General features: G+C 58.6%; 8 protein-coding genes across 8 annotated transcripts; 5 read left to right on the top strand and 3 right to left on the bottom strand.

The window, feature by feature from the left end:
• Positions 1 to 680: 680 nt before the first annotated feature.
• On the bottom strand, positions 681 to 1,961 carry WHR41_05921 (uncharacterized protein; the record flags this gene model as incomplete). The annotated part of the gene is made up of 2 exons (XM_069374526.1): positions 681 to 1,802; positions 1,866 to 1,961. 2 exons carry the CDS (start codon positions 1,959 to 1,961, stop codon positions 681 to 683), a joined length of 1,218 nt encoding a protein of 405 aa, XP_069228402.1.
• A 1,278-nt stretch (positions 1,962 to 3,239) lies between these two features.
• WHR41_05920 (uncharacterized protein) lies at positions 3,240 to 4,803 on the top strand (the record flags this gene model as incomplete). Its single annotated transcript, XM_069374525.1, has 6 exons — positions 3,240 to 3,625; positions 3,745 to 3,959; positions 4,015 to 4,250; positions 4,304 to 4,321; positions 4,384 to 4,664; positions 4,758 to 4,803. The coding sequence occupies 6 exons, from the start codon at positions 3,240 to 3,242 to the stop codon at positions 4,801 to 4,803; spliced, it is 1,182 nt and encodes a 393-aa protein (XP_069228401.1).
• A 336-nt stretch (positions 4,804 to 5,139) lies between these two features.
• Positions 5,140 to 7,356, bottom strand: WHR41_05919 (uncharacterized protein; the record flags this gene model as incomplete). Its single annotated transcript, XM_069374524.1, has 1 exon — positions 5,140 to 7,356. The coding sequence occupies one exon, from the start codon at positions 7,354 to 7,356 to the stop codon at positions 5,140 to 5,142; it is 2,217 nt and encodes a 738-aa protein (XP_069228460.1).
• Positions 7,357 to 8,841: 1,485 nt separating this feature from the next.
• WHR41_05918 (uncharacterized protein) lies at positions 8,842 to 10,502 on the bottom strand (the record flags this gene model as incomplete). The annotated part of the gene is made up of 3 exons (XM_069374523.1): positions 8,842 to 10,107; positions 10,162 to 10,250; positions 10,307 to 10,502. 3 exons carry the CDS (start codon positions 10,500 to 10,502, stop codon positions 8,842 to 8,844), a joined length of 1,551 nt encoding a protein of 516 aa, XP_069228461.1.
• A 1,226-nt stretch (positions 10,503 to 11,728) lies between these two features.
• Positions 11,729 to 12,846, top strand: sD (Adenylyl-sulfate kinase). Its single transcript, XM_069374522.1, has 3 exons — positions 11,729 to 11,834; positions 11,943 to 12,195; positions 12,250 to 12,846. Exons 1-3 carry the CDS (start codon positions 11,827 to 11,829, stop codon positions 12,601 to 12,603), a joined length of 615 nt encoding a protein of 204 aa, XP_069228462.1. The 5' UTR covers positions 11,729 to 11,826; the 3' UTR covers positions 12,604 to 12,846.
• Positions 12,847 to 13,390: 544 nt separating this feature from the next.
• Positions 13,391 to 15,230, top strand: WHR41_05916 (uncharacterized protein; the record flags this gene model as incomplete). The annotated part of the gene is made up of 2 exons (XM_069374521.1): positions 13,391 to 13,573; positions 13,629 to 15,230. Exons 1-2 carry the CDS (start codon positions 13,442 to 13,444, stop codon positions 15,228 to 15,230), a joined length of 1,734 nt encoding a protein of 577 aa, XP_069228463.1. The 5' UTR covers positions 13,391 to 13,441.
• A 1,596-nt stretch (positions 15,231 to 16,826) lies between these two features.
• On the top strand, positions 16,827 to 20,132 carry WHR41_05915 (uncharacterized protein; the record flags this gene model as incomplete). The annotated part of the gene is made up of 1 exon (XM_069374520.1): positions 16,827 to 20,132. The coding sequence occupies one exon, from the start codon at positions 16,827 to 16,829 to the stop codon at positions 20,130 to 20,132; it is 3,306 nt and encodes a 1,101-aa protein (XP_069228464.1).
• Positions 20,133 to 23,383: 3,251 nt separating this feature from the next.
• Positions 23,384 to 25,760, top strand: WHR41_05914 (uncharacterized protein; the record flags this gene model as incomplete). The annotated part of the gene is made up of 4 exons (XM_069374519.1): positions 23,384 to 23,896; positions 23,964 to 24,367; positions 24,421 to 24,774; positions 24,826 to 25,760. Exons 1-4 carry the CDS (start codon positions 23,616 to 23,618, stop codon positions 25,758 to 25,760), a joined length of 1,974 nt encoding a protein of 657 aa, XP_069228465.1. The 5' UTR covers positions 23,384 to 23,615.
• Positions 25,761 to 26,101: the final 341 nt, after the last annotated feature.

The following is a 26,101-nucleotide window of genomic DNA, read 5'->3' as shown; positions in this document are numbered from 1 at the left end:
CGGCGGTGTTGGTGCGAGGGTGTGGAGTCGAGGGCGAAGCGAAGGCGTGAGGTGCAGGCAGCCAACCGGCCTAAACCTCAGCTGCCATCTGCGCGGACAGGCCCCAGCCAACCCGCGCTCGCCCCTGCGATCCTTCGCGCTGCTTCGGGCTTAGGGCGGGCGTAGCGAGAGATTGAAGCCGCCCTAAAAATATGACTCTGGCGGGCGCCGGTGTTGGTGTCGGGAATAGTGGGAGGGAGGCTCTGAGGATGTTTGGGGGATAGGGCTCGCATGCCAGAGTAACGAGATGCTAGTACGGGGCTCACGGTAGCCCTGCCCTCGCGTGCTCTCACACAGGGGAGTGAACGTGCTGCTTGCATAAGGTGTGCAATAAGCTATGCAGCTAGTCTGACATGCGACGTCCATCCACGGTTGCCGACGCACGGGCCGCGGGCTGAAAGTCTCCACCTGCCTATCTATGTACACGGAAACTTTAGGGCTGGAATGGCGGGAGGCTAGGCACATCACTTCACATACTGATCAACCGCCCTCTGTTTCATTATACCGGCCATCAGCTCGTCGTCGCCTTCAAATTTGTCGGAATAGCCTCCGACGGCGAACGTCATCTGCACCTTTTCGCAACCCCAGCTCTACTCTAGACAATAATCCACCTCTACGGAAAGATCATTCGAGACTCCACATCAAACCACCCTTGTCACCACGAACGCCGTTGAATGCCACGCGGGCACCGGCTGCAAGGTGCCGAAGCAAAGGCCAAGCGCCATGCCGACATGATGAAATATTGCAGCAATGCCAGAATCCTTCGCGACAGCCGCATCGCTTTTGGATGAAAAATCCGTCTGTTGGCCACCATCCTTGTCTGCGGCTGAGGTACCAATGAGGTCGGAAGCCGCTTGTGCACGCGCCATGCCCTCACTTGTTGATCTTGCCCTGCGCGTCTGTCCGAGCCAATGCCTTGCGCACCATTGCACGTACGATGTGTGATCCAAGAACGAGACGCGATGGAAATGGAGATCTTGAGAAGTCTCGAGGAAATTTCGCAGCGCCTGGGCTGTGTCTTCGATGTGAGCAGCCGTCGCATGGTCGGAGAAGTGCAAGCGTAAATCCAGAATATCCGCCGTCGGTAAGTTATCGGTCCTTTCGTCGCTCGAAAGGTTAGTGTCTGGTGCATCTTGACCGTCACTGCGTCTCTCTGTCATCGGCGCAAGCCAGATGTCTTCCTCGGCAGGTCCGAAGCGGCTAGGATAGACGACAACCTCTTGTTGATAGAGCGGAAAATGCTCACACCGCAAGAGCGTCTGCACCAGCTTCGTTACCGTGAACCCAGGCCTATCTGTCAACTGCTTCAGCGCCCAGATCGTCGCGGACGTAAACGACCTGCGACCCGCACTCGCCGTCCTTTGGTCAGCCTTGCACGCCGCGACATACTGAAACTTGCGCCGATGCCCACGAGTCGCCGGACAGCAGAGCAGCCCTGCATGACAGCAGTCGAAAATCACAAGAACATCCGACCGCGCCTTCGCAAGCGTGCTCTCCACATCCGTCCAGTCAACGCTCATATCTTTCTCCTCCTCCGAGCACGGAAAGCGACCGCTGAGCCGCAGCCGCCCGGTGCTCGTCCTCTCCGCCGAGCCGTGTCCGGCGTAGTACACGATGAGCAAGTTCCCCGGCCCGTCCTCGTCGAGCATGAACTCCGCCACGTGCTTCGTCGCCTGGACCTGCGGGTGCGTCTGCAGGTGCATGCGCTCGTAGCGCACAGAGAAATGATAGAGGTCGTGGAGCACTTCTTGCAACGGTATGAGCTGGCACGAGTCAGCTTCTTCGGTCCGAGCCTCAAGTAACACAGTCAAGGGCGCGGATCTCACCTCTTCAGCAGTCCCTGTGTCATCGCTTCCTTCCGCCCAGCCGAGGATGAGCACGGATGTCTTCTTGTATTTTCTGGGTGACGAGGCAGTCCCCATCACCCGCTCCCAGATCTGTCGCGATGCCACTTTGGGTGTTTGCGGCGCGGTGGGTTACGCCGGTTTGGGTCGGTGTAGCGCGAGAGCTTGTGATCCCATTCATTTTATGGGGCGGAAGAGAGATGAGAAACATCGCGGTCAAACAGTGACTGCGCGCTTTGCTTGTGCTCAGTGTTCATGGCCCAGATTTGTCTGGTTGAAGGCAATTTCGTAAGTCTCGCTAGCTAAAGGCAGGCATCGTGGAAGAAAGACAGCTCAAAGACAGAAGACAGGGCAAACCAGTGATTCAAGACCTGAAGATGTGTCAGCCGACCGATATCTGCCCTATGAACGACAGTGAAGTCATGCAGCCTTAGCGAGAGCATTTGCCGAGACGAAAGAACCAGCTCGCAGGCACCGCCACGCTTTGCGTCTCCAGCACCGCCAGCCTGCAGGTTTGTGACCCAACCAGCCGGTGACTCGTCGTTTGCTGCTCTAAGCCAAAGCGAACAGATTGGTCCAGCAATCAGCCAGTCTACGGATATCATGCGGCGTGCCGTGTCGTCCTGTCGCAACTGCCTCGCCTCACAGCAGCGTGACTTCATAGCCTCACAGATCAGGCGGCAGCAGGACACACTGGCCACTCAGCCTCGAGGAACAAGCCTCCGTAAGGCGACGTCAAGATGACAGGGGACAGCAACGGTCATGATCCCGCACAGCCTGCGCTACGTGAATGGCCGCAATGGCGCGACACCGTGATACGCGCAAAGAATCCAGCACCTGTGCGTGTGTGGTTGATGTTCTCGGTTATGCCGACACGGACAGAGCTAACTTATATCGAGTAGAGGGTGTGGAACATAGGCGACCAAGTAAGGTACCGGATGAGCGAGACGGAATCACCCATTTTGACTGTACACGCCAGAGATTACGATAAGCAGACTGGCAGGATGGTGTATGAGTTGAGAGACGCCAATGGTCGGCCGTTCACGGACATTCAGGGCGCTTTGCTTGCTCATCCTCGACAGGACGAGGTGGGAGCGGTGGGAGCGGAAGAGCAAGAAGTGAGGACCCGGGAGGCAGAGGCGAGAGCTCGAGAAGAGGAGGCGAGAATTCGACAAGAAGAGGCGAGAGCTAGAGAGGAAGAGGCGAGAGTTCTACAAGAAAAGGCGCAAGAAGAGCACGAGAGGGCCCAAGAGCGATGGTGGCGTCGGCTGTTGCACCGTCCCGCAGGCACTGGTCAGAAGCGTCACTGACGCGCTGTCCTTGATGAATTGTGTAACAAGGCGCACATAGCTCGTGATGAAGGGTGCTGGTGATATTAGATCTCTACATACTCGTACCCTTTTCTTCGACATCTGTGCTTTGCTGCGGGACCGGTTCGAGATGACGAGTGTCGAGGATTTCGATATTGAGAAATGTGCTGTTTCGGACTGTATCTCTCCGGCAGACACCACAGACCCACCGCATTCGAACGATCGGAACCACGCGCGCCAGCCTGGAAAGATCGGAAATCAGTCTAATGAACAAGGTCATGATCGACGAGAGCATGGACTTTACACCCAGGCGCTGATCGAGAGCAGTAGCACCCAAACTACCAAGCCACCTGCAGTCTCCGGTCGCCCTACTGAGCAGATACTGGGCCAGCCAGTGGAAAAGACCTTTGGGAGAGCTGAAAGTGCGATCATGTACGTCCCACGCCCTATGTCTGCTCTCTCGGCGGGCGAAGAAAGGCAAATCGAGTAACTCAATGACACCAAGTGGACGACTTCCGTGTCGGATATCCTAACCTAGCTGCATTTCAAAGCAGCAGCGACTGCTTTTCTCTATACCGGCGCTTTGCCTACCTACAGAGTCGGCTCCTGCTCGAAAAGCAAGACGTGCTGAGAGTGCTGGAATGCAAGCTCGACGAATACGATCGCCAGAACATCAGTAACAGCGTTACCCGGACCCTCTTGCCCGATGAGCTAGCGACTCGCGGAGAGCTTCTTGAGCAGATCGAAAAGGCCTTTAATTCCTATGGTCAGAGTAAATGACCATTCCCTTTCCACTGAGGCCAACACTAAGCTATCCTCAGCCACCGTCCTCACTTCCGCTCAGCATCTGGAAGCCTCCAACCGCCCCTCCGCCTCCGAGTACAACGCTGTGCGCATGTACCTGCGCAATAATAAGCCACTCGTAGACGAAGAGATGGATTACCTCCAGTATAAAGAAGACCTCATCACCCTGCGACCCGGCCGTGACCACGCATGGCTCGACCGCCGCATCGAGCGATCCATCCACATCCTCCAGAGACCCTTTCCGTTCATTAACGTACGCCGACCATCGTCCTCTACTCTCGCGTCAGCTCACTAACCCAACGACAGCGCATCTTCTGCTCCCCCGTACTTCCTCCCCTCCCTCCCCCTCCCCCCTCCGACCCCAACCCCTAACCCGCCCCTCACAGGAAACGCACCTCAAATATCGCTCCAGCCACAGCCAAGAACGCTACTACACGCCCTCGCGCATCGACTTCTGCGCCAGCCTGCTCCTGACCTCGCTCGTCGGCGCGCTGCTCGCGATCCCCATCTGGCTGCTCTTCAGCACCGTGAGCCGTGAGAACGGGCGCGGGCGCGGGCGCGGCGGGCTGTGCGTGGGGATCGTGCTGGTCAGCACGCTGCTGTTTTGTGCTGTGTTGGCTGCGTGCACGCGGGCGAGGAGGCATGAGGTGCTGGGGGCTGCTGCTGCGTGAGTGGGCTTTCTTATCTTCCTTTGTCTTGATTTGAGGGCTGGGGAATGGATGGAGGTTGGATGGGCACGGCTGACTGAATCGGTGGACAGGTATTGCGCGGTGCTCGTTGTGTTTTTGGGGAACGTGCCGCACTAGGCCGTCGTGTCGGGGAGTTATCGTTCGGTGGAGTGGTGATTGGACCCAGTGGAAAGGAAACTTGCTTTTCGGAAGATACTATTATACACAAAGTATTACCTCAGACTGTCCTACCTGCCGACACCGCAAATCAGAAAGCAAAAGTACAATTTTCTCCTCTGCTCTTGCAAAACTTTCGATCCAACAGCGAGCGGACGATATTAGTAGTTGAGTATCGAAGAGAAACAACAAACAAACGAACAATTGGGTATCCCACCAAACCATCCCAAAACGAACAATTCCGACAAAAAAACAAAACAAATCAACAAAAGGAAGCAAAACTGCCTTGAACTACGTTCACCACTTGTCGCCCTGCCCCTTGTATCCCGCAACCTCCAGCGCCGGGATACTGAACCCATAGCCTTCCGTGTGGCCCTCGCGATCGCTCGGGTTCTTCTCGACGCGGATGCAGACGTCCAGGCCGTCGACGCCCATGAGACCCGTGCGCTTGACACCGGAAGCAGCAGCGTGCTCGGTGCCGGCGCCCTGCTCGCCGGCGTGCAGGGGCTCGCGGGGGTTCTTGGGGGCGGTGAAAGTGGTGCTGTCGCCGTTGGGGGCGTGGACCGTGGCGCCGTTGACGCCGGGCGCGGAGTGCGGGTTGGACTCGGTGATGATGGCGTAGTTCCTGCTGGGCATGGTGGCGTGGTTGTTGTCGGCGGACTTGGGCTTGACGCCCGGCTCGCCGGCGCCGGGGTTCTTGTTGAAGAGCTCGAGGAGGGTCTCGTGGGTCTCGTGGTCGAGGTGGTGGATTTTGTTGCGCCTCGCGAGCAGGTTGGCGACGGCGGTCGGCGGCGGCTTGTTGGTGATGGCGCTGCTGACGATGTTGGGCATGTAGCGCCAGTCGGCTTCGGCGGGGATGTTGAGCTCGGGCTTGGAGTAGAAGCGGCCGAGGGCGGCGAGGTGGACGTCGCCGCCGAGGATGCTGATGCGCATCGAATGCTTCTTGGCGAGGCCCTGGAGGCGGTGGACGATCTCCTTGCGCTCCTTCTTGTGCTGGCCGGCCGTGTAGTGGTCGTCTAGGTCATCGAGGAGATCGACGCCACCGTCGAACTGGTTGAAGAAGCTGCCGGCCACACCGAAGCGCTTGTTGAGCAGACGGAGAGGAGCGATGACGGGAGAGCGGAGGATGTTCTCGAGCCATTGCAGACGCGGGTAAGCGATGGGGACACCGAGCAACAAGATCAGGTGGCGAATACCGCCGTTGGACTTGGTGACCTGCTGGTCAACGTGGTTCCAGATCTGCTCGTAAGTCTCGGGATAGTTGATCTGGTGGCGCGTGCGCTCAGTACGAGCATCGATACCCAGGAAAGCCATGCGCTTGCCAAGCTGGCAGAAGATGTGTCTGCTACGCTCTTCGACGTACGGACCGGGCTTCTTGCCGATGATGTAGCTGGGATCCTCAACATCGAGCTTCGCGACGTAGGACTTCTGCAGCTGGGCAGGGTCGCCAGGTGTGGACTTGTTGTGGCCTCCCGTGGTCTGCGGTGCGTCCGTGGTGTAAGTGCTCACGGGCGGGGGCAGGTGGTGCTGGAAGAGCATGTAGTACTTGTGTGCGACACCGCCAATGCCGCGGAAGACAGGGCACTTCATGAAGTGGTCGGTGTACGAGCCGAAACCGTCAATGATGTCGTGGTCGTCCCAGATGTTCAACTGCGCGATCTGGCCGTTGGCGTTAGAGAAGGGCGCCATGCCGTACCACTTCACGTAGTTGTCAAAATAGTACTGGTCGCACTGCGCACGCATCTCCTCCGGGAAGGGGAAGTGACGGCGCTTCTCAGGGTTGCTGATGGCCGTCCAGGGCTTCAATGGACCGTCGACACGAACGCTGTCGTTGTAGATCTGGTCGCCACCTCCAATCATGACATGGAACGGACGCTCGGCGTGCACACGCAGCACATCGTTCCACAGCGCCGGACCCGACCAAGCATCCTCGTCAGTTCCCACGGAGAAACCGTTGCAGGAGTGGAACATGATGCGCATGCTCTCGTACTTGGAGGGAAGGAAAAACCTGAGCGGCTTGTCGACGGGCTGGCCGGCCTTTGTCCTCATGCTCGGTATGCTGTACTGCCAGACGGACTCTTGCTCCAAGAACGGCACCTCGATGGAGAACTGCCAGAAAGCACTCTTCTCGTCCTCGTACAGCTTCGTGCCCTGGTACTGCTGAGGCTGACTCGCGATCGAGGACTCGCCCGACTGCAGCGTAAGCTTGCCGGGGGCGTTGCCTGGGGTGCACACGAGAAGCACACTACCATGCCAGATCGGGTTGTCCGTGTTCTCCGCGCTCATACGCCTGTAGTTCAGCAGCGGTCCACAGATGACTTCGAGTCCATTGGAGGTGCTGACGACCTCGGGACCATTGCCAACGCCAGTGCCGGTGGTGTTGGCGGCGTTGGTCGGCTCGGTGGGCATGACGGGAGCGGATGTGCCGTTTGTCGCGGGCAGGGTAGGGGCAGAGGTGCCATTGGTGTAGGGGACGGCGCCCTGGTCCACGGCTTGCGGCGCAACAGTCGCCATTGTATGATTAGACGCGACGGGCGCGTGGGGTGTCAATTGCGAAGGGAAGTGTTATGTGCGAACGGATGTGTATGGGTGTTGTAAAGGTCGAGTGGACGGGCGAGGAGAAGGAATGTCAGCGACGGACTCGACAGGGATTAGGTAGAGGCGCGCGTCGAGGTCAAGGAAAGTGGCCTGGCGGTAGTAGTGGGGAGACGCTTGGTGGCACGAGGCAAAGGAACGAAGGGTGCAGATATATCCGAGCTGAGCAGCTCCCGTTCAGGCAAGCTACAGGAGATCCTCGCGGTAAGGTTTGGGTCGCAAGGCTGGGAGGGTCGTGAGGAACAGGATTGCCCGCCCAGCTAACCGGCTTGGCTGCACTCTGCCACTCTGCGCTGTTTACAGGCGCTCTGGCAACCCGCGCGCGTTGCACCACGGGGCTGGGCGCTGTTCCACACCCCCGCCTGCTGCAATATCCTGCGACGTGCCATTGCGGCGTTCTCCTGCCATCCGCGGAACACGATAGTTTTATCTCACCACAGTCCAGAGTAAGATGTCAGACGGCAGTGTTTGCACGCGCGCGAATGAGCAGCGCGCAATTGGGAGATGGATTACGCTCACATGCACGATGAGCTCATTGATCGAGATGCCAGGGCGGCTAAGGCTCTTAGCGCGCCGCCGCCGGCTTCCGGCGATATTCACGTGCAAATCAAACCCCTGCTATTACTTGCGCGACCCGCTCTGGCATCCCGTGGCCCACTTCTCATTCGCAAGTTTGTAGGCACTGGAAGATCACGAACATGTTCAAGTCCAGTCGATATAGAAGACTCTCTGGGGGGTAGCTCGGGGTCGATTGTCTGGTAGAGATGGTAGTACGTTACAGCTTCTTATTGCTCCGGAGACAAGATGTATTCATAGATCATCAATTGGAAGATCACGACGTGTTTCAGTCCAGTCAATGTAGAAGGCTCTCCGGGTAGTAATGCGGTCTCGAAAAGTTGAAGTGAAAGGTAATACGATGCGACATGTCCAAATTTGGTCAATGAAAGGCTCTCCGGGCAGTAACGCGGTCTCGATACGTTGAAGTCACAGGTAGTACTCGCGACATATTCGAGTCCAGTTAATACAGAAGGCTCTCCAGGAAGTAAGTCTGTCTCGAAACTTTGACGTGAAAGGTCGTACGTACGACGTGTTCAATTTCAGTGATTGTAGAACGCTCTCCAGGTAGTCATGCGGTCTCGAAACTTTGAGATAAAAGGTAGTACCTCACAGATTCTATCTCCACGGAGAGAAGGCTCATCCAGACGCAATCACTACGACGCGTTCTGAAAGAGTGAACATATCAGGCTCTCCCAGAGAGAATTCACTCTTGATAGTCGATAGGAGAGGGTAGCAGCACAAAACTCATTTTTCCATTGGAGAGCATTGATTGAAGCAGTACTTGGTTGTAAGCAAAAACGAGTCACATGATCACTGCGCTATAACAAAAGTACCATCACGTGCCTCCTACATTACTTTGGTCGTGCGAGCCATGCGAACGCGTCTCTGCTCGCCAAGCGGCGGCTGGAAAGTCCTGGACCTGACTGTAGTCGTACGGGCCATGGGGATGCCTGGCGGAGACCTATTATGCTTCTTGGCCTGAGCGGGCTTGTCACAGACCTCTACGACGTAACGAGCGGAGACGTAAGCCACTGGCTTCGGCAGGGGAAGCTCAGGAGCATTGAACACGAGCCAATCCCAGTTCAGCTTGGAATCGTGCATTGCTGCTGGCTTCTCGAAGTCGGCGTAGATGGGTAGGCTAGTATCCCTGGGCTGGACTGGAGTTGCAATCTGCGGACGCTCCCCTTGGACTCCCGAGGCGCACAAGTTGCTCTTCTTCATAGTCTTCGGCGGAATACTCTTCGACAAGGTCTTCTTTGACGGGCGTGAAGCATCGTCGTTATCAAGGCTGATGATGGTGGAGCTGGTCGATGCTGAGCGCGGCTTGAATGGAGGGTCCTGCCAAATGCCGTCTTTGTTGGGCTTGCCACCATCTTGTTCTAAAGTCTTGAGGCGCATCGAAGCGCGCTGGCTTTCGTCATGTCCCAGCATCATAATCGGTGAGAGCGGAGGCTCGGTTGCAGGATCGAACGCCTTATCCTTCGAAAGAGCATTTAGACGTGCGTTATAGATTAGTACCAGTGGGTGGTCCTTGATAGGGAGGATGCCGGACCCGTACAAAGAGCAGCAGCCAGGCTCACGGAACTCCTTCTCGATCAAGTCCCTGACAGAGGAGAGAGGCGCATCCTTGTGATGCTTCCAGCGTCCAAACAGAACCATGCCGTCATTGTCGCATCGCATGAGCTGAACAAGCGGATCCACACGAGGACTGGACTTGGACTTGGATTTCTTGGAATCACTCGAGCTAGAAGACTCGGTGTCGGTGTTGTCTTTCATGTTCCCGCGCGGAAGTCTGTCGTCTGCGTCGGCAAACTTGAAGAAGTCGGGATCACGCAAAGCTGAATGAGGTTGATAGAGACCCTGCGGGCGGGCTGGAGTAGGCTCACGTGAGACGAATCCAGTTGCGTTGCTGTCAAGGATTGATTGATGGTTGGACGGTGGAGGAGGCGTGATGCGGTCATTGGACCAGAACGAGCCTGCAGGACCCGAGGGCGAAGTGTCTACGCCATCCTGTGCTGGCGTGACTCTGGCGGGAATGCGGTGGCCGAGCGCGCTAGTGACCACGGTGTTGGTTGCCTCTTCATACTCCATGCGCGCACGCCTAATAGCTTCCTGGAAGAACGTCAGTAAGTCTGCGCTGTGCGACGGCGATGCGATGCGACATACATAGCGCTCGTTGCAGGCATGCAGAATGTCCGCATTCTTCACAGACTCCTGCCATTCGTTCTGGTCGCTGCGGCCGCGACCGGTCGTGCCTGGCATTGAGAGTTAGCTTCGTACGTTCTGGCCGATGAAGAATTGGTGAGCTCACCTTGAGTCCAGAGCCATCTCGCCGGCTTAGTGAAGGACCAAGCGACAGCCTTGACGGCACCGACAGAAGGAAGCATGCTAAGCATTGAGGGAGTCCAGTTGCTCTTCTGAGCGTGATGATTAGGGGCAGAGGCGTCCGCCTTGCGCGCGATGGCGTGAAGGCTCTCGTAAGCCGATGGCTGGCCGTCGCTGGGCATTGCTAAATGTTCGTTGATGGAAACTGGTGATGTTGCTGTTTGATGCAAGTAGTAAGAACTTGTTGAAGCTGACGTTGATGGAGTAGAGTCGTTGCTGCGGGTGGTAAATCGAGAATTGTGCGTGAAAGTGAGCAATTAGAGCGCACTCAAGCGCCGCGAGCCAGCGCGACGAGTGAATGTATGCGTGCTGTTAATGCGATGATCGTTTGAGTCCGAACGGTGAAGACGGATTAAGAGTGTGGTTGGAGTGTTTGCTTGTGAGAGATGAGGTGGGTGAGGAAGTTGGGTGAAGGTGGAGGACGCATGAGTTGTCGCTGGCGGAGTGCGAGCACCTTTTCGACACTGCGCACGCAAGCGGGGCACGGCCGCTTTGGGAGGTCGGTGAAGTGAGGTTAATTCGACCTGCAAGCCTCGCGCTCGCGCGACTAAGCCCAAGCGGGTCGAGTCGCAGCGCGCGTCCGCCAGCAATGGTGTGGGCAAGGTAACGAGCGAGCGATAATCATTCTTGGTCTTGGACGATGAGGATCTTGAAGCGACATGAAAGCGTAATTGCTAACGGCAGACGCGCAGGGGGTTGCCAAAAAGGCCCATGCGACAAGGGCTGAGGTCCAGGTGTGGCATCGCAGGATTGGAAATCGTGCGCAATGGTCTGACCGCCACATGGTCAGCTCCTTCCATTGCGTTCGCTATCCCACCTGCCTCATCAATGCCTGGGTATGTCCTTTCGGATCATCCCCGTCGTGCCCGTCGCCGTGCAACAGGCCAGCGCTCAGCGCGCGCTTCAGGCATTGCGACTTGCGTCCGAGCATTATAGCGATATAGTCTTGCATCAAGATGAGATCCCACACACGTTCCTGCCTAACAATGTCAACGCGATTCTTTGTCTACTGGTACGGTCACATCGCATGCCCTCGCGCTTTCCTCGCGTGAGCGATGCCAACTTCGAAAATGGCGGTCAACCAGGCGGCCGGGATGATGGAGGGCTTTTTCATCTCGCCCGCCATCGGTTACATCGTGGTATACGTTCGCAATACGTTCGTTCGCAGAACGATCGTGAGGTATCTCGATACGTTCACTAGCGGCCAGAAGACGTGAGGTCTACGCGCGTCCCGAGACGCCCCGAACTCGGCGCTGTGCCATGCCAGGTCCCATGTCCCTGACCCACACGAGCCACTCACGCTGCATGACGAATGTCGCAATCCCGACACGCCAGAATAATTACTATCTCAGCAGTTTCAGCGCGCAGGACACAACTCCGGTCGCAGTCACATACCATCGACTTTTCTACTTTCAATATCCCAAATCTTCCACATTCACCAACACAATGGCCACGTGAGTCTTCCATTCTGCGGCATAGGTGCTCCCATGCCCCTCCATGACCCCGCGATCGCCCTTTCGCAAGCCCAACAAAATATCAACACCGCCTAATCCGCACGATAGCAACATCACCTGGCACGCTGGCCTTACCCGCGCCGAGCGCACTGATCTCCGCAAGCAGAAGGGTGCCACTGTCTGGTTCACCGGTCTCTCTGCTTCCGGCAAGTCCACCATCGCCATCGCTCTCGAGCAGCACCTTCTTCACCTCGGTCTCCAGACCTACAGACTGGACGGCGACAATGTCCGCTTCGGCCTGAACAAGGACCTCGGTTTCTCTCCCAAGGACCGCGAGGAGAACATCAGGCGTATCGCTGAGGTATGAAACATGCCATCTCGCACCCAGCCTTCTCCTATTGACACAGCGCGACAGGTTGCCAAGCTCTTCGCCGACAGCACCACCCTCGCTCTCACCTCCTTCATCTCCCCCTACAAGGCCGACCGCCAGCTCGCCCGTGACCTCCACGCCGAGACCAAGACCAACGACGCCCCTCTCCCCTTCATCGAGGTTTTCGTCGACATCCCCGTCGAGGAGGCTGAGAAGCGCGACCCCAAGGGCCTCTACAAGAAGGCTCGCGCCGGCGAGATCAAAGAGTTCACCGGCATCAGCGCGCCCTACGAGGCCCCGGAGAAGCCTGAGATCCACATCCACAGCGAGAAGACCAGCGTCGAGGAGGCCGTCAAGATCATCACGGACTACCTTCAGAAGGAGGGTCTGCTCAAGTAGAGCGGTCGCAGATCTGCGATTTATTTGGCACATTTATAGAGGTACAACATAAAAGCATAGCACTGGATTGCAGAGGAGGGCAATGAGAACAAGAATCAATGGCATTTACGTTCCTGCTGTCTGTTCAATCGAGCTTGTTTCGCAGTATGTGAGGATGAAGGACATTGTTGGCGGTGTTGTGCGCACGCATGGCTTGCAAGAGAGACTTGCCTGCTGTGACGAAAGAAATGCTCATTCGAATCATGCTCGTCGTTGCCAATGCTCCACGGGCGTACTCACATATCTTGTGTTCTGGAAAGCGCACCGAGGCGCTCGAGTAAGTCACGGGCGAGCGCGTGGGCGACGAGCAACTCATTATTCCGCAGCATTCGGCTCATGTCACACTCATGCCGCGAAGAACTTTCCACGCCCCAGATCCCCCACATTCTGCAGCGCTCCGATCTTCGGCGCTTGTGCTCATTGCGAGCGCTCCCCGGACGGTGATATCAACAGTGAAAAGCTAGCACCGCGTGCAATTAGCTGAATATGGAACATTGCAGAGAAAAAGGCGATAACGAACGGGCAGGGAGCCGACGATTACCGCCGTGTCAGGGCGAGATCGCCAGCAGATGCAAATGGCCGGCGTTCCACCGATGGCGCGCAACCCGGCAGCCCTGCCGAACCCCCACAAAACTGCTCTGGTGCTTTGACGCAGCTTCAAAGCCGCGGCCAGCCGCGCGTGGACGCATTGGCTGGAGCTCGCAAAAGATATAGAGCTCTGCGCTCTTGCTCTTCCTGCAATCGCCTGTCTTCGTGTCATCTGGAGGATTGTGATCTTACCGCTTAGACGATCTTCGCAATGGCAGCTGCCCGCTCTCAGTTCTCCCTCTCGAGGGCCACCGTCCCGTCGGTGTCGCTCTCTACGAGCTCCAAGGCCTCTATGGCCACTCTTGCGACCTTCCAGATCCCTAAGGTCGACAACGAGCCTAACGTGAGTCCTTCAACTACCATATCCAGCAGACCACCTAGGCTGACTTCTCCTCTAGAAACACTACGCTAAGGGCTCCGCCGACCGCGCGAAGCTCCAGGAAGCTGTGAAGGCTCTCCGCCAGAAGGCTCCTCTGGAGGTCCCCTTCGTCGTTGGTGGCAAGGAATGCAAGTCCGCCACCGTCTCCCAGCAGCCCATGCCTGCTTCCCACGCAGACTCCATCGCTTCCTGGTCCAGCGCCTCGACCGCCGACGTCTCCAAGTCCATCGATTCCGCCCTCGAGGCCAAGAGCTCTTGGGAGAAGATGCCGTTCGCCGACCGTGCCGCCATCTTCCTCAAGGCGGCCGATCTTGTCAGCACAAAGTACCGCTACGACATCATGGCTGCGACCATGCTGGGTCAGGGCAAGAACGCGTGGCAGGCGGAGATCGACGCTGCTGCTGAGCTGTGCGACTTCCTGAGGTTCAACGTGCAGTACGCACAGGACGTCTACGCGCACCAGCCCGTCCACAACAGCCCGGGTGTCTGGAACAGGGTGGAATACAGGCCGCTTGAGGGTTTCGTCTACGCGATCACTCCCTTCAACTTCACTGCCATTGCTGGCAACCTCCCCGCCGCGCCTGCTCTCATGGGCAACGTCGTCGTCTGGAAGCCCAGCCCGGCCGCTATGGCCTCAAACTGGCTGCTCTACAAGATCCTTCTCGAGGCTGGTCTCCCCGCGAACGTCATCCAGTTCGTGCCTGGTGACGCCGTCGAGGTCACCAAGACCGTCATGTCCCACCCCGAGTTCTCTGCCCTCCACTACACCGGTTCCACTGCTGTCTTCCGCTCCCTCTACGGCCAGATCGCCAACGGCGTTGCTGAGGGCAAGTACAAGGGATACCCGCGCATCGTCGGTGAGACTGGTGGTAAGAACTTCCACCTCCTTCACAAGTCTGCCGACGTCCACAGTGCTGTCATCAACACCATCCGTGGTGCTTTCGAGTTCCAGGGTCAGAAGTGCTCCGCTACCTCCCGTGCCTACTACCCCCAGAGCCTTTGGGACCAGGCCAAGCCTATGCTCCAGTCTGAAGTCTCCAAGCTGAAGATCGGTTCTCCCGAGGACTTTGGCAACTTCATCGGCCCCGTCATCCACCAGCAATCCTTCGACAAGCTCTCCAAGGTCATCGACGATGCCAAGAACGACTCCGAGCTCGAGCTCGTCGTCGGCGGCAAGTACGACAGCAGCAAGGGCTACTTCATCCACCCGACCATCTACCGCACCACCAACCCCAACCACCCGCTTCTGTCCACCGAGCTCTTCGGCCCTGTCCTCTGCGTCTACGTCTACGACGACGCCGGCCCCAACGCCTACGCCGACATCTGCGACACCATCAACGCCACTTCCGATTACGCGCTGACGGGCGCCATCTTCGCGCAGGACCGCGAGGCCGTGCGCTTCGCCGAGGAGCGCCTGCGCGACGCCGCCGGCAACTTCTACATCAACGTCAAGAGCACCGGCGCCGTCGTAGGCCAGCAGCCCTTCGGCGGTGCCCGCGCCTCCGGCACCAACGACAAGGCCGGCTCCGCCAACCTCCTCAGCCGCTTCGTCAGCATGCGCGCCATCAAGGAGAGCTTCCTGCCCGAGACTGCCGTCGAGTACCCCTCCAACGAGCAGTAAAAGTGGTGAGGTGAAGAGCTAGGCTATCATGATGTTTATTTGAGCGTTGTTACAATATGGCATGGATGGTGGAAATGGGGAGTTTGCTTGCTTGTCGGACAAAGGCGTTCTGGATGCATTACCCACACCCGATGCGCAGAGCGGATTTAGATTTGTTATGTATTTCCTCCTGATGAGTCTCGATGGTTGCGACCGTCGTGAAATGAAAGCTGTATCACTGTCAGCTGACTTTGATTTCCATTGATCGTTCAATAATTTTCGGTCAGAATTGGTGGATGACCATCAAGGTCGCGGCCGACCATCGGCTGTGCTGCTGGTCTTTTGCCGTCCACGTTCAAGAAATGCCTGCACGCTGCCGCAACGGAGTATGTGCTTCTAAGTTTAATCGAATTATGACTTCGGGCATCGGTCATTGGAGCATAATCTTGTACGATTGACCTGGCCAAACCAAAGATTCATCGCACCTGAGAAGTGGACAATGGAGTTGAAGTTTAGGGCTGTTAGGGTCAGGGTTAGGGTAAACATTCACAGAGCAATCCGGCTGGAGCACATGCACGCTTCACAGACCAGACAAGCTTTGTGATTCCTTCAACCTTTACCCCTCTCCACTCTCGCATGCCGCCGACTAAGTACCTCGTACGTACAAGCCGCCCTGGGTCTTCAGCCGAAAGTCAGTTCCGACTTCCAGCACGCCCGGGTAAAGCACGAAACCGCGAAGTCGGCGGTAGCTCATGGCCTGACAAGCGGAGAAGACAGCAAGGATTGGAGCTACTGTGGCGACGTCCAGCCCTGGCTTTGGACACTGCAGGCGGGCTGCAGGTTTGCGCCTGCAGGTGTCAATCTACATCCCCGTGCGACCGGCGGTGCTGCATGCTGCATGAGCTTTCCCTAACGTCAGCATTGCGAACGGCGGTTGATGGCGCATGTGAAGGGGCGTTGGACGTTGGAAACACACTGCCTTAGTAACGCCCAGGGCTACGTCAGACAGATAAAGGCATGGGCAAATTGATAAACGAGAAAACGGGCCGGTATCAGTACTGCTAGTATCAGACTTTCCAGTGCCGTCGCGCACGGCGTGGAGACTGCTATGCGCGGGCCGGGCGGCGCGACCAGGTTGAGGGCTTGCACGGCCGCCGGGTCCAACCTAAGGCGCGCATTGGGGAAAGTTTTCTTGAGAGCGCGCAACGCCTGCCAGGCCTCGAACCAACCCTACCAGCTGCAGCCACACGCCGCCGCGCCTCCCCTCCCCAGCACTTCGGCGTCACTTTCTGCACGCGCTTGGGAGCGACCGGCTTCCTGCAGCGTGCACCACCTTTTTTTCTTCATTTGTCTCCAATTGTATTTTGCTTTTCCGGACGCGGCATTGCGCACGTCGACATGTACCGCTGGTAACCTGGTAGCGTTTGCCCTTGTTTCTCCACGGGACCGGCACCTTTGGCTTTCACTTGCACGCATTCACGCGCCGCTCTCTACACCTCCCTGGCTGCGGGCGAAGGGAGCAGCCGCGGCCATCATTATTGCGCGAATATTCTCTCATCTCACGCAACATCGTCAGCCAATCATTTCTACTAAACACTTAATATCGCCCCGACCGTCATGTCCTTCCGGTGGGGACGGCAGTCATCCGCGCAGCAGCTGCCCTTCAACAATGCCGGAGACGACATGAACCCCGCGGATTCCCCGGGTCAGAACAACAACAATGGCACCGGCGCCAGCACAAGCGCCAGCACAAGCAACAACCTAGCCATCGGCCAAGGCCGCAACCCGCCCTCGTCTCGCGGCCGAAATCGCTCGGGCTCCATGTCTTCCGGCATCCTGTCCTCCTCCCACGGCCTGCCCGCCAGATCCTACATCCACCACGCCGGCGGCCACGGCACCGAGGAGCCCCTGCAGTACTCGTCCTCGGGCGTGCGAGCGCAGACCGCGGAGCTGTCGTCGTCTTTCCTGAGCGACTCCGAGATGGCCAAGCAGTTCGAGCCCTCGGACGAGGACAGCTCGCTGCAGTCCGTCGAGACCGTCCGCCGCCACGACCCGATCGCCGAGCGCTCGGAGCCCGTCACGCCGGACGGCTCGGGCGAGCCGCCGCCTGTCGCTTCGGACGTCGCGGAGATGCTGGCCAGGACGCCCGAGAATGAAAACCCGAGCTTGCTGCCTTCGCCTTTTCCTAGGCATCAAGGGTTTAGGCGACCGAGCGAGAGTGTGCCGGACGTTGTCATCAGTAGTGAGGGTGGAGAGGAGCCTACGGAGCGGACGGGTCTTCTGCCTAGGGGGCGAATTTCTGGGGACCGCAAGCGTAACAGCGTTGCAGAGGCCGATGTCGAGGACCAGACTATTGACCGGAAAGCTGGAATCTGGAATGGGACGGGCCACCAGTATCCGTCGCTGCGGCAAATTGGGAATAGAGTGAGGAAAGCTGCTAACCCCAAGACCTGGGACACTGCTGCTATCTTCCACGATGTGGTCTATCGCCCGGTGACGATGGTGCCAGCCGTCTTCCTCGGACTGCTGCTCAATCTGCTGGACGCGCTGAGTTACGGCATCATTCTCTTTCCTCTCGGCGAGGAAGTCTTCAAGGACATGGGAGCGGACGGCGTCTCGATGTTCTACGTCAGCTGCATCATCGCTCAGGTCGTCTACTCGACTGGAAGTATTTTCCGCGGCGGCGTTGGATCGGAGATGATCGAAGTGGTCCCGTTCTTTCACAAGATGACTTACATGATTATGGGTCAGATGGGCACTGGAAACCCCGACGCGCTCCGCGCTACGGTCATCACCTCATATGCCATGAGCTCGATGTTGACTGGTATTGTCTTTTTTGCCCTTGGAAGCGCGAAGCTCGGAACTCTGGTGAATTTCTTCCCGCACTCTATCCTCACCGGCTGTATTGGAGGCGTTGGTGTGTTCCTTTTCATCACAGGTATTGAGGTTTCTGCCAGGCTGGATGGTAATCTGGAGTTCACCTCGGAGGTTTTGCACAAGCTGTTTTCTGCGGACACTGTTCCGCTTTGGATTCCTCCTCTGGTTTTGGCCATTTTGCTTCTCGTGATCAAGCACTTCTACGATCGACCCTGGCTGGTGCCGGCTTACTACATCGCCATCACGGCCATTTTCTACATCGTCACAACGGCAGTCCCATCGATCAACATGGAGGACCTGCGCGCTGGCGGGTGGGTGTTCGAAGCACCAGCCGCTGGCGTTCCCTTTTACAATTTCTACAGCTACTACAAGTTCAGCCTCGTTGACTGGGAGGCGATCTGGATGACGATTCCCTCGCAGTTCGCGCTGACGTTCTTCGGAATCCTGCACGTCCCTATCAACGTGCCTAACTTGGCCATGGTTGTTCAAGAGGACAACGTGAGTATCAATCGCGAGTTGATCATGCACGGTGTTTCGAACACCCTCTCTGGATGTGTTGGCAGTATCCAGAACTACCTTGTCTTCGTCAACTCGGTTCTCTTCGTCAACACTGGTGGCGACAGCCGCCTCGCTGGATACATGCTTGCGGCGGCTACTGCTGGTCTTTGGGTTGCTGGCCCGATTGTCATCGGCTATGTTCCTGTCATGGTCGTCGGCACTCTCATCTACATGCTGGGAATTGACCTTGCGCAGGAAGCTCTTGTCGCGACGTACGGTAGGTTGAACCGCCTTGAGTACTTCACGATTGTCGTGATTGCTCTCGTCATGGGTCTCTACGATTTCGTTGTGGGTATTGCTATTGGCATTGGCCTTGCTTGTCTCGTCTACGTCGTTCAAACATCGAGGAAAACGGTCATCAGGGCCGAGTTCTCAGGTGCCGTGGCCGAATCTACGGTCCGCAGACACCCGAGGCAACGAAACTACCTCCACAGGGTTGGCCCGCAGATCCGCGTGGTCAAGCTCGGGGGCTACCTCTTCTTCGGCAGTATCGTCAAAGTCGAGAAGAAGGTCCGCGCACTGGTGGACGCAGAGGCGTTCGCCACAGCGCCCATCCGCTACCTCGTCCTGGACTTCACCCACGTCACCGGCATCGACTTCTCCGCAGCAGAAGCCTTCAGCCGCATGAACCGCATCCTCCACAAGCGCGACGTCAAGCTCGCCCTCGCCGGCGTCACACTCGAAGCCGAAGTCGGCAAGTCCCTCCGCATGGTCGGCCTCTTCGTCCCCAACAGCGAAGACCCCAGCATCCCCGTACCCAAAGTCTTCGAAGACCTGAACGGCGCCCTCGAGTCCTGCGAAAACGAGCTCCTCGTCATCCTCACCGAAAAGCAGCGCTCCAACACCGCCCCCCACCCCAAAACCCCCGACTCCCCACCCATGCAAATCCCCTCCTCCAACGCCCCGGCGGCGCCCGCCGCCCCCTCCGCCTCTGCCCTCGACACCCTCATCGGCTCCCCGCGCCGCGCCCTCCTCCACCGCGCCGCAACAACAACCATAACCGAAACCCCCACCCCCTCGGCCGCCAAATACCGCTCCCTCAAGCAACCGCTCCCGCTCATCCTCCAAGCCTTCCAAGACCTCACGCCCCGCACGGAAGACTTCTGGCACCGCCTGTCGCCCTTCCTCACGCAGCGCTCCTTCTCGCGCGGCCAGAAACTCTACGGCCGCGGCGACGCGCCCGACGCCTTCTACCTGCTGCAGTCCGGCATCCTGCGCGCCGAGTACTTCCTCGAGCAAGGCGCGTACCACGAGAGCATCGTGGCCGGCACCACGTGCGGCGAGCTGCCGTTCTTCAGCGGCACGCTGCGGACGAGCAGCGTCGTCGCGGAGATGGACTGCGTCGCGTGGCTGCTGACGCGCGAGGCGTGGGAGCGCTTGCAGGAGCGGGACGGCGAGGTCGCGCGGGAGCTGCTGAAGGTCGTCATGAAGCTGAGCGCGGAGCGCATGGATGCTATCACTAGCTATGTGCTTATTACTGCTAGTTGATCTTTTTTTCTTGGCGGGGTGGCGGGGAAGGATACAAGGGGGTGAGGTTGGGAGGTTGGGAGGGTTTTGTGCGCGTGTGGATTGGTTGTGATTTGGACTGAGGGACTCGGGATTCGAAAAGCGTTGCTGGCATTTGGATAGCGGCGGCGCGTTTGTGTTTATAGTTGGATCAGAAGGTGGAGAGTCGATCGGATCATTACAAGTGCCCACGATAACGGGTCCGCGCGAGGAAGAAAGCTTCATCTACTCAATGCTACGACTGAGAATCGCGCTTCATGGCATGTATCCTTTTGGCGAGAAGTGCAGCCGAAAAGGCAAGCAATGGAGAGGCGCGAGCGACACCAACAAGTACGAGCGATAGACTCGTTCGGCCTTACTATCAAAGCGGATATTCTGTAAAGACGGACATGTCCTCATCTACTCTCGCCATCAATGCATCGATAGGCCTGCTTTGCCCGCCGTCTGTGAAAGCTCGAGAGCTAGGACGATCGGATCGTAGTCCGTGACCCTGCTAGGTAGAAGTTCTCAAGCGGCACGTCTGTACCAAAGTCGATTACACTCGTCAACATGGCTACTGTAATTCCATTCCGCAGACGTGAGCAGGACGCAGGAGACGTAGATACCGTGCGGATGCAAGAGAGGTCTGCACTCGTAATGGTGCTCGTGAGCTGCCTCACTGTCACTGTCAAGTAGCACTAGCCTCAGCCAAGAAAAGACATGCAGAAGCCATGTGATAGCTCGAACACACGACCAACTTCCTTATCAACAACACCCAAGGCGCAGAAAAGACAAACAACAAACAAACAACCCACAACGCAAGATGACGGAGTCACCGCGAGCCATGACGTCCCCGCCCAACAAGCTTACAAGGGTACCCAGCCAACCGTGATGAGGTGAGGTGAAGGTGAGGTGAGGTGAGATGGGAGGTGTGGGTGGGGCGGGGCACGACCAGCGCAGCGGTCAGTCAGAAGAGCTCTGCTCTGGGAGCTTCGGCGGCGGCGGCGGCGCTGACAGGGTCCCTGGCCTTGGGTTGCTGGCATGTCATCGGGGCATTCGAGGGAGCGACGTGAGTGGTGTGCGCGAGTGGAGTGGGGTGCTCGCGCTGTTCGTTCACGTGGCCGCGAAGGGTTTTATCGAGCTTGGGGAGTGGAAGGTGACGGATGGGAAGCTATGGTGGGTGACTTTTGTGCTGTGTTTGGGGTGGGTTTGGGTTCCTTGTATACTGCTGGAGTATGATCAGATGGAGTTGGGATTATCAGCCCGACATCTCCCAAGCGCGAGTCATGAGTGCATTGCAAGGGTGCGAACACTGATTTTGGCACCTGAGATGATCGAAGAGCTGGGGGAGGGGAGGAGATGAGGTGAGGTCGGGCCCGGGCGCCAAAAGTCGAGGGACGCTCGGGGAGAAACGCGAGCGAAAGTTTAAGGTTGAGCACGCGACTCGTACCGCGGCGAAGAAGCAGTGCGGTAAAGTTTGGACGAGGCGCCGAGCTAAAATCAACTTTGGGCAAGCCCTCACTACACATGTCTCTGGCGAGAGCGTGGCGCGTCTCAACCACTAGCCGACACACCGGGTTTCATGATATTTTTTGGTAGATGCTGAATCGCGCCTACGACCAGCCACTGCTATTCTGGTTGTGCGACGCAAGACCGATGCGGCGCGCGGGAAAGGGTCAGGGGAAACGGGCTGACTTACATGAAGGCGCGCGGTGGTCCCTGGGTGGTTTGTGCGGGATGTTGAGGGGAAGATCTGGGCTCTGTAGGTGTCAGCGCGGCGGCCGTTTGATGATTCAGGAGGGCACGAGAATTTTTTCTCGTGGCTGGGAATGGGAAGCAGATGCGGGCGACTCGTCGAGTCTGGTCCTTTTCGGGTTGCTCGAAGCGGCTCGCTGTGCGACGAGGCGGGCGTGGTACTGCTGCCGCTGATGCTCAACGACCGCCGCGAGTCGCTCGGGGATGCTTTGGCGCCAATCACGCGCGGCCGATACCGATGGCCACTGCATCGAGATTCGCACGCAGCGCAGGTGACGAGTAGCGGTATATTATTATTGGGCTTGGTTGATTTCTGCGCATGGAGGCCCCGAGGGCCAGACACACCCCTGCCCTTCGTCTGCTCGTAGACAGGTTTCAGCCGTGGCAGACGGCAAGACGAGGCGGGACCAGACCGTACGACGGGCGGTATGGGATGCACTCGGAGCTTTGATTGGCTCCACCGGGCGCGACGCTCTCAAGTCGGCCATCCTGAAGATCTGCCGGCAGCCGGGGAGGGTGTTTCAGGGCACGACGGGCAGCCAAGAGGAGATTTGGCCGTTGAAGGGGTGCGCGCGAGCGAGGCACTAGGCACTACTGCGGAAGCACGCACGCATGGGGCGAGAGGCGTGGCATTTATCATCGGTGATGGGTAGGCAGGGCAGGGAGGGGATGGGGAGAGGGATAGGAGGGTGTGCGCGTGTACGCGGTGGTGGTGGATGATGTGGACGTGCAGGGCGGCGGGACTGCAGCGTGGCATGTGATGGGGATGGGGATGTGTGTGGCCGCAGGGCGTGGGCCACGGCGCTGGCACTAGCACGGCCGGCACGCGCGCTGGAGGCCGGGCTGGAGGAGGAGGAGGGCGGCAGTGGGTTGATGGAGTGGACTGCGGTGGATGGGAGGAAGGCGGACCGGGGCATAAGCTCGCGGATCGGCGGTGTCAAGGGTGTGGGCTGCTGCTGCTGCTGCTGGTGCTGCTGCCGCGCTACCGCCTGCCCTGCGTCGCGCGCGCCAAACACCGCTCGCTCGTCGTACCGCTCCATCGTACCACGCCGCACCTCACCTGCTGCGCGCTGCGTGCGGTGGCCTGCCCGGTAGGCTGTGGCTACCTCAGGCCGGCATGTGCCTTACTTTGCGGGCGCACACGCGATGCGCCATCCGGTCTGCCGCGGCGGGCAGGCCACGTCGTGCATCCCTGCGCGCGCGCGGCCATCGCGGTGACTGACGAAGTAAGGCGTGGGCGCGGGCAGAACAGGGCAATAATACCTGCCCTTAGACACACACACAATACCGCCGCCGCCGCCGCCGTTGGCTCCGCGCGCCTCCCGCCGCCAGCCTCCAAGCACCCGGCCGCACGCACGCCCGCCCACACGCCCGGCCGCGCTCGTCGCCGCCGCCAGCTCGTCAATCAATCACGCGCCGTTGCTGCTGGCCCCGGCGCGCGCGTCCTCAATAATCTCGCTTGCTCCTGCTGGCCCTGCGCACCACCAGGTCCGCGCGCCACCACCCTTCTCTCCTTCAAAACTGAAACTGCTCCCCAGCGCTGCCCTCGCCCTCCTCTCCGCCAGATCCCACCAGACCAGCTTCCTTCTTGCGTTGTGATACCCCTCGGCCCAGGCCGTTTGTTTTCGCCTTTGATACCCGGCCACGTTCTGCGAGCGCGGTCACCCCTCCTAATAACCCCTCCCGCTCACACACCTCTACACGTCTTTACGAACGGCCTCATCCGCCACCATGTCCGACGTCCAGAACACCACCGCCGCCCCGGCCACCGAGGCCACCGTTGAGAAGGTCATGACCAACCCGACTCCTGCTCCTACAGCAGTCGAGGGCGAGACTGTTCCCGCTGTCAGCGAGACCACTCCCGCCGCCACCGACGCCACCAAGCCTGAGGAGACCGTCGCCGCGCCTGCTACCACTGAGGAGAAGGCTGAGGAGGCTGCCGCAACTGAGGCCAAGGTCGCTGAGCCTCTCCTCGAGGGCCAGCTTGGCTACAAGGCTCCTGGTCTGCTCAAGTGAGTTTTTTTCCCCTTTTCTGATAGCTTCGCAAACAGGGGAATCAATTTCTAACATCACCTCCAGGCAGTTCACTTTCTCCAAGAAGGAGTTCTGGCTGAACGATGCCGCTGTCACTCCCCAGAACCTCGGTCTCTACCTCCGTGGCGAGAAGTCCGAGGTCTCCCACCCCGTGACCGCCTGGGCCAGCCAGACCGGCAAGGGCCTTCTCTTCTTCAACAAGAAGGGCGAGAGCGACCGCACCCAGCCGGCTGGTGTCATCCCTCTCTACGAGGCCACTGACCTCAAGAAGGCTCACCCCCACGAGTTCACCTTCGACATCCACGGCCACAAGCACAGCTTCAAGGCCAACAACGACGCCGAGCGTGACGGCTGGTACCAGTCGATTGAGAAGGCCATCGAGCTCGGAAAGGCCTCCAAGGAGTCTGTCCGTGACAGCGAGGGCTACAAGGCCGAGATCGAGAAGCTCAGTATGTTGATCACATCTGTGAGGTTCCTGATATCAGCACTAACATTTTCTTAGACACCCCCGTTGTTGGTGGCGCCGTCGCTGCGGCCAAGACCAGGAGCCAGTCTCAGCCCAAGAAGAGCACCGAGGTCGACTCTGCTGAGCCCAAGCGGACCGGCTCTTCTGACGGTGAGGATGAAGAGGCCAAGAAGAAGAACAAGAGCCGCTCCACCTCCCGCGGCATGCTCAACCGCCTGAAGGGCAAGAAGGAGGAGGCCGAGGTCAAGAAGGAGGAGAAGAAGGAAGAGAAGGAGGCCGTCAAGGAGGAGAAGGCCGCCGAGAAGGAGGAGAAGAAGGCTGAGGAGAGCACTCCTGTCGTCGCCGCTGCTGCTCCTGTCGCCACCGACGCCCCTGTCGAGACCGCCACTGGTAAGCATACCTCGATTCTTCATAGTCCTGATCAACACTAACATACATTAGCCGAGCCCGCCGTCGTCTCTCCCGCTGCTGAGGAGAAGCCCATTGAGGCCCTCCCCGTTGCTGCTGAGACCAAGACTGAGGAGAAGCCCAAGGTTTCCAAGCGTGGCAGCATCTTCGGCAAGATCCCTGGTGCCTGGGGCAGCCTCAAGTCTCCCAGCAAGGAGAAGGGCGAGAAGGAGGCCGAGCTCAAGCCCGAGGTTCCGGCCAAGGACGCTGCTGTCTCTGACGCTCCCCCTCAGCTCCCTGAGACCGCTACCGCCGAGCCCATCGAGACCACCGTCGTCGGTGACGCTCCCAAGACCGAGGTCACCGAGCCCACCCCTGAGGCTGCCAAGACCAACGAGGTCCTCACCCCCAACAAGGAGAAGAAGAACTTCCTCTCTGGTCTGTCCTTCATGAACAAGCGGGACCGTAGTGTGAGCCCGTCCGCTGCCGTTAAGGACCAGCCCAAGACCGAGGCTGCTGTTGTCGCTCCGGTCGTCCCCGCCAAGGACGAGACCGTCGCTGCTGAGCCCGTCAAGGCCGAGGAGCCCGTCGCTGAGACTGTCGCTCCTGCCACCACCACCGAGGCTGAGAAGCCCGTCGAGAAGGTCGAGGAGCCCAAGGTCGCCGACGCCACCTCTCCCAACGGCAACAAGCGCTCCTCCATGCTCGGCAACCTCGGCCGCCGCGCCAGCAAGGCCCTGAACCGCATGCAGCCCAAGAAGGAGAACGCTGCTCCCGCTTCCACCGAGAAGAAGGTCGAGGAGGAGACCACCACCGCCGCTCCCGTCGTCGCCGACAAGAAGGCCGACGAGACCGAGCCCGCCGTCGCCACCGCTCCCGAGACCGTCGCCGAGCGTGCCACCGCCACTCCGGCCGTTGCCAGCACTGAGGAGAACAAGCCCGAGGCCGTCGTCAACCAGCCCACCCCGGCCGTCGCCGCCAGCGCTTAGTATGCCTGACCGACCGCCCGGCGCGCCGACGACCTCGTCGCCACACCCTCCCTTCTCGCCCCCTGATGTTTAATGCGTCTGCCGCGTTCATGTGTTTGTGTTTGTTTGTTTTTTGGACCGATTGCCTTTGGGAACCCGCCTCTCCTTTTTTTGTGCTTTACTGCAAAAAAGGCAGGCTAACCCTTACGCACAAGATACCCTGACTGCTTTTTCTTTTCCTGCTTGCAGCATTCCTTTTTATGCTATGCTCTTTTCTTTAATTAGGTCTTTCTTTGGACTCCTTTGATAACGGTAGAGATGGTTAATGTGGTAATACAAAAGGGTTCTGTTGCGTCTTGTGT

The sequence above is a fragment of the Cladosporium halotolerans genome (genome assembly GCF_011745625.1).
Source record: "Cladosporium halotolerans strain TM138-S3 chromosome Unknown Sca20, whole genome shotgun sequence".
In the NCBI taxonomy this organism is placed as follows: Eukaryota; Fungi; Ascomycota; class Dothideomycetes; order Cladosporiales; family Cladosporiaceae; genus Cladosporium; species Cladosporium halotolerans.
The sequence above is the reverse complement of the archived record's forward strand: the minus strand, read 5'-3'. Positions and strand labels throughout refer to the sequence as shown.

Excerpts from the sequence above, each read along its gene's own strand:
- sD (XM_069374522.1), top strand. Across the intron at positions 12,196-12,249 it reads ACATCAGGCGTATCGCTGAG|GTTGCCAAGCTCTTCGCCGA; the intron begins GTATGAAACATG and ends ACAGCGCGACAG.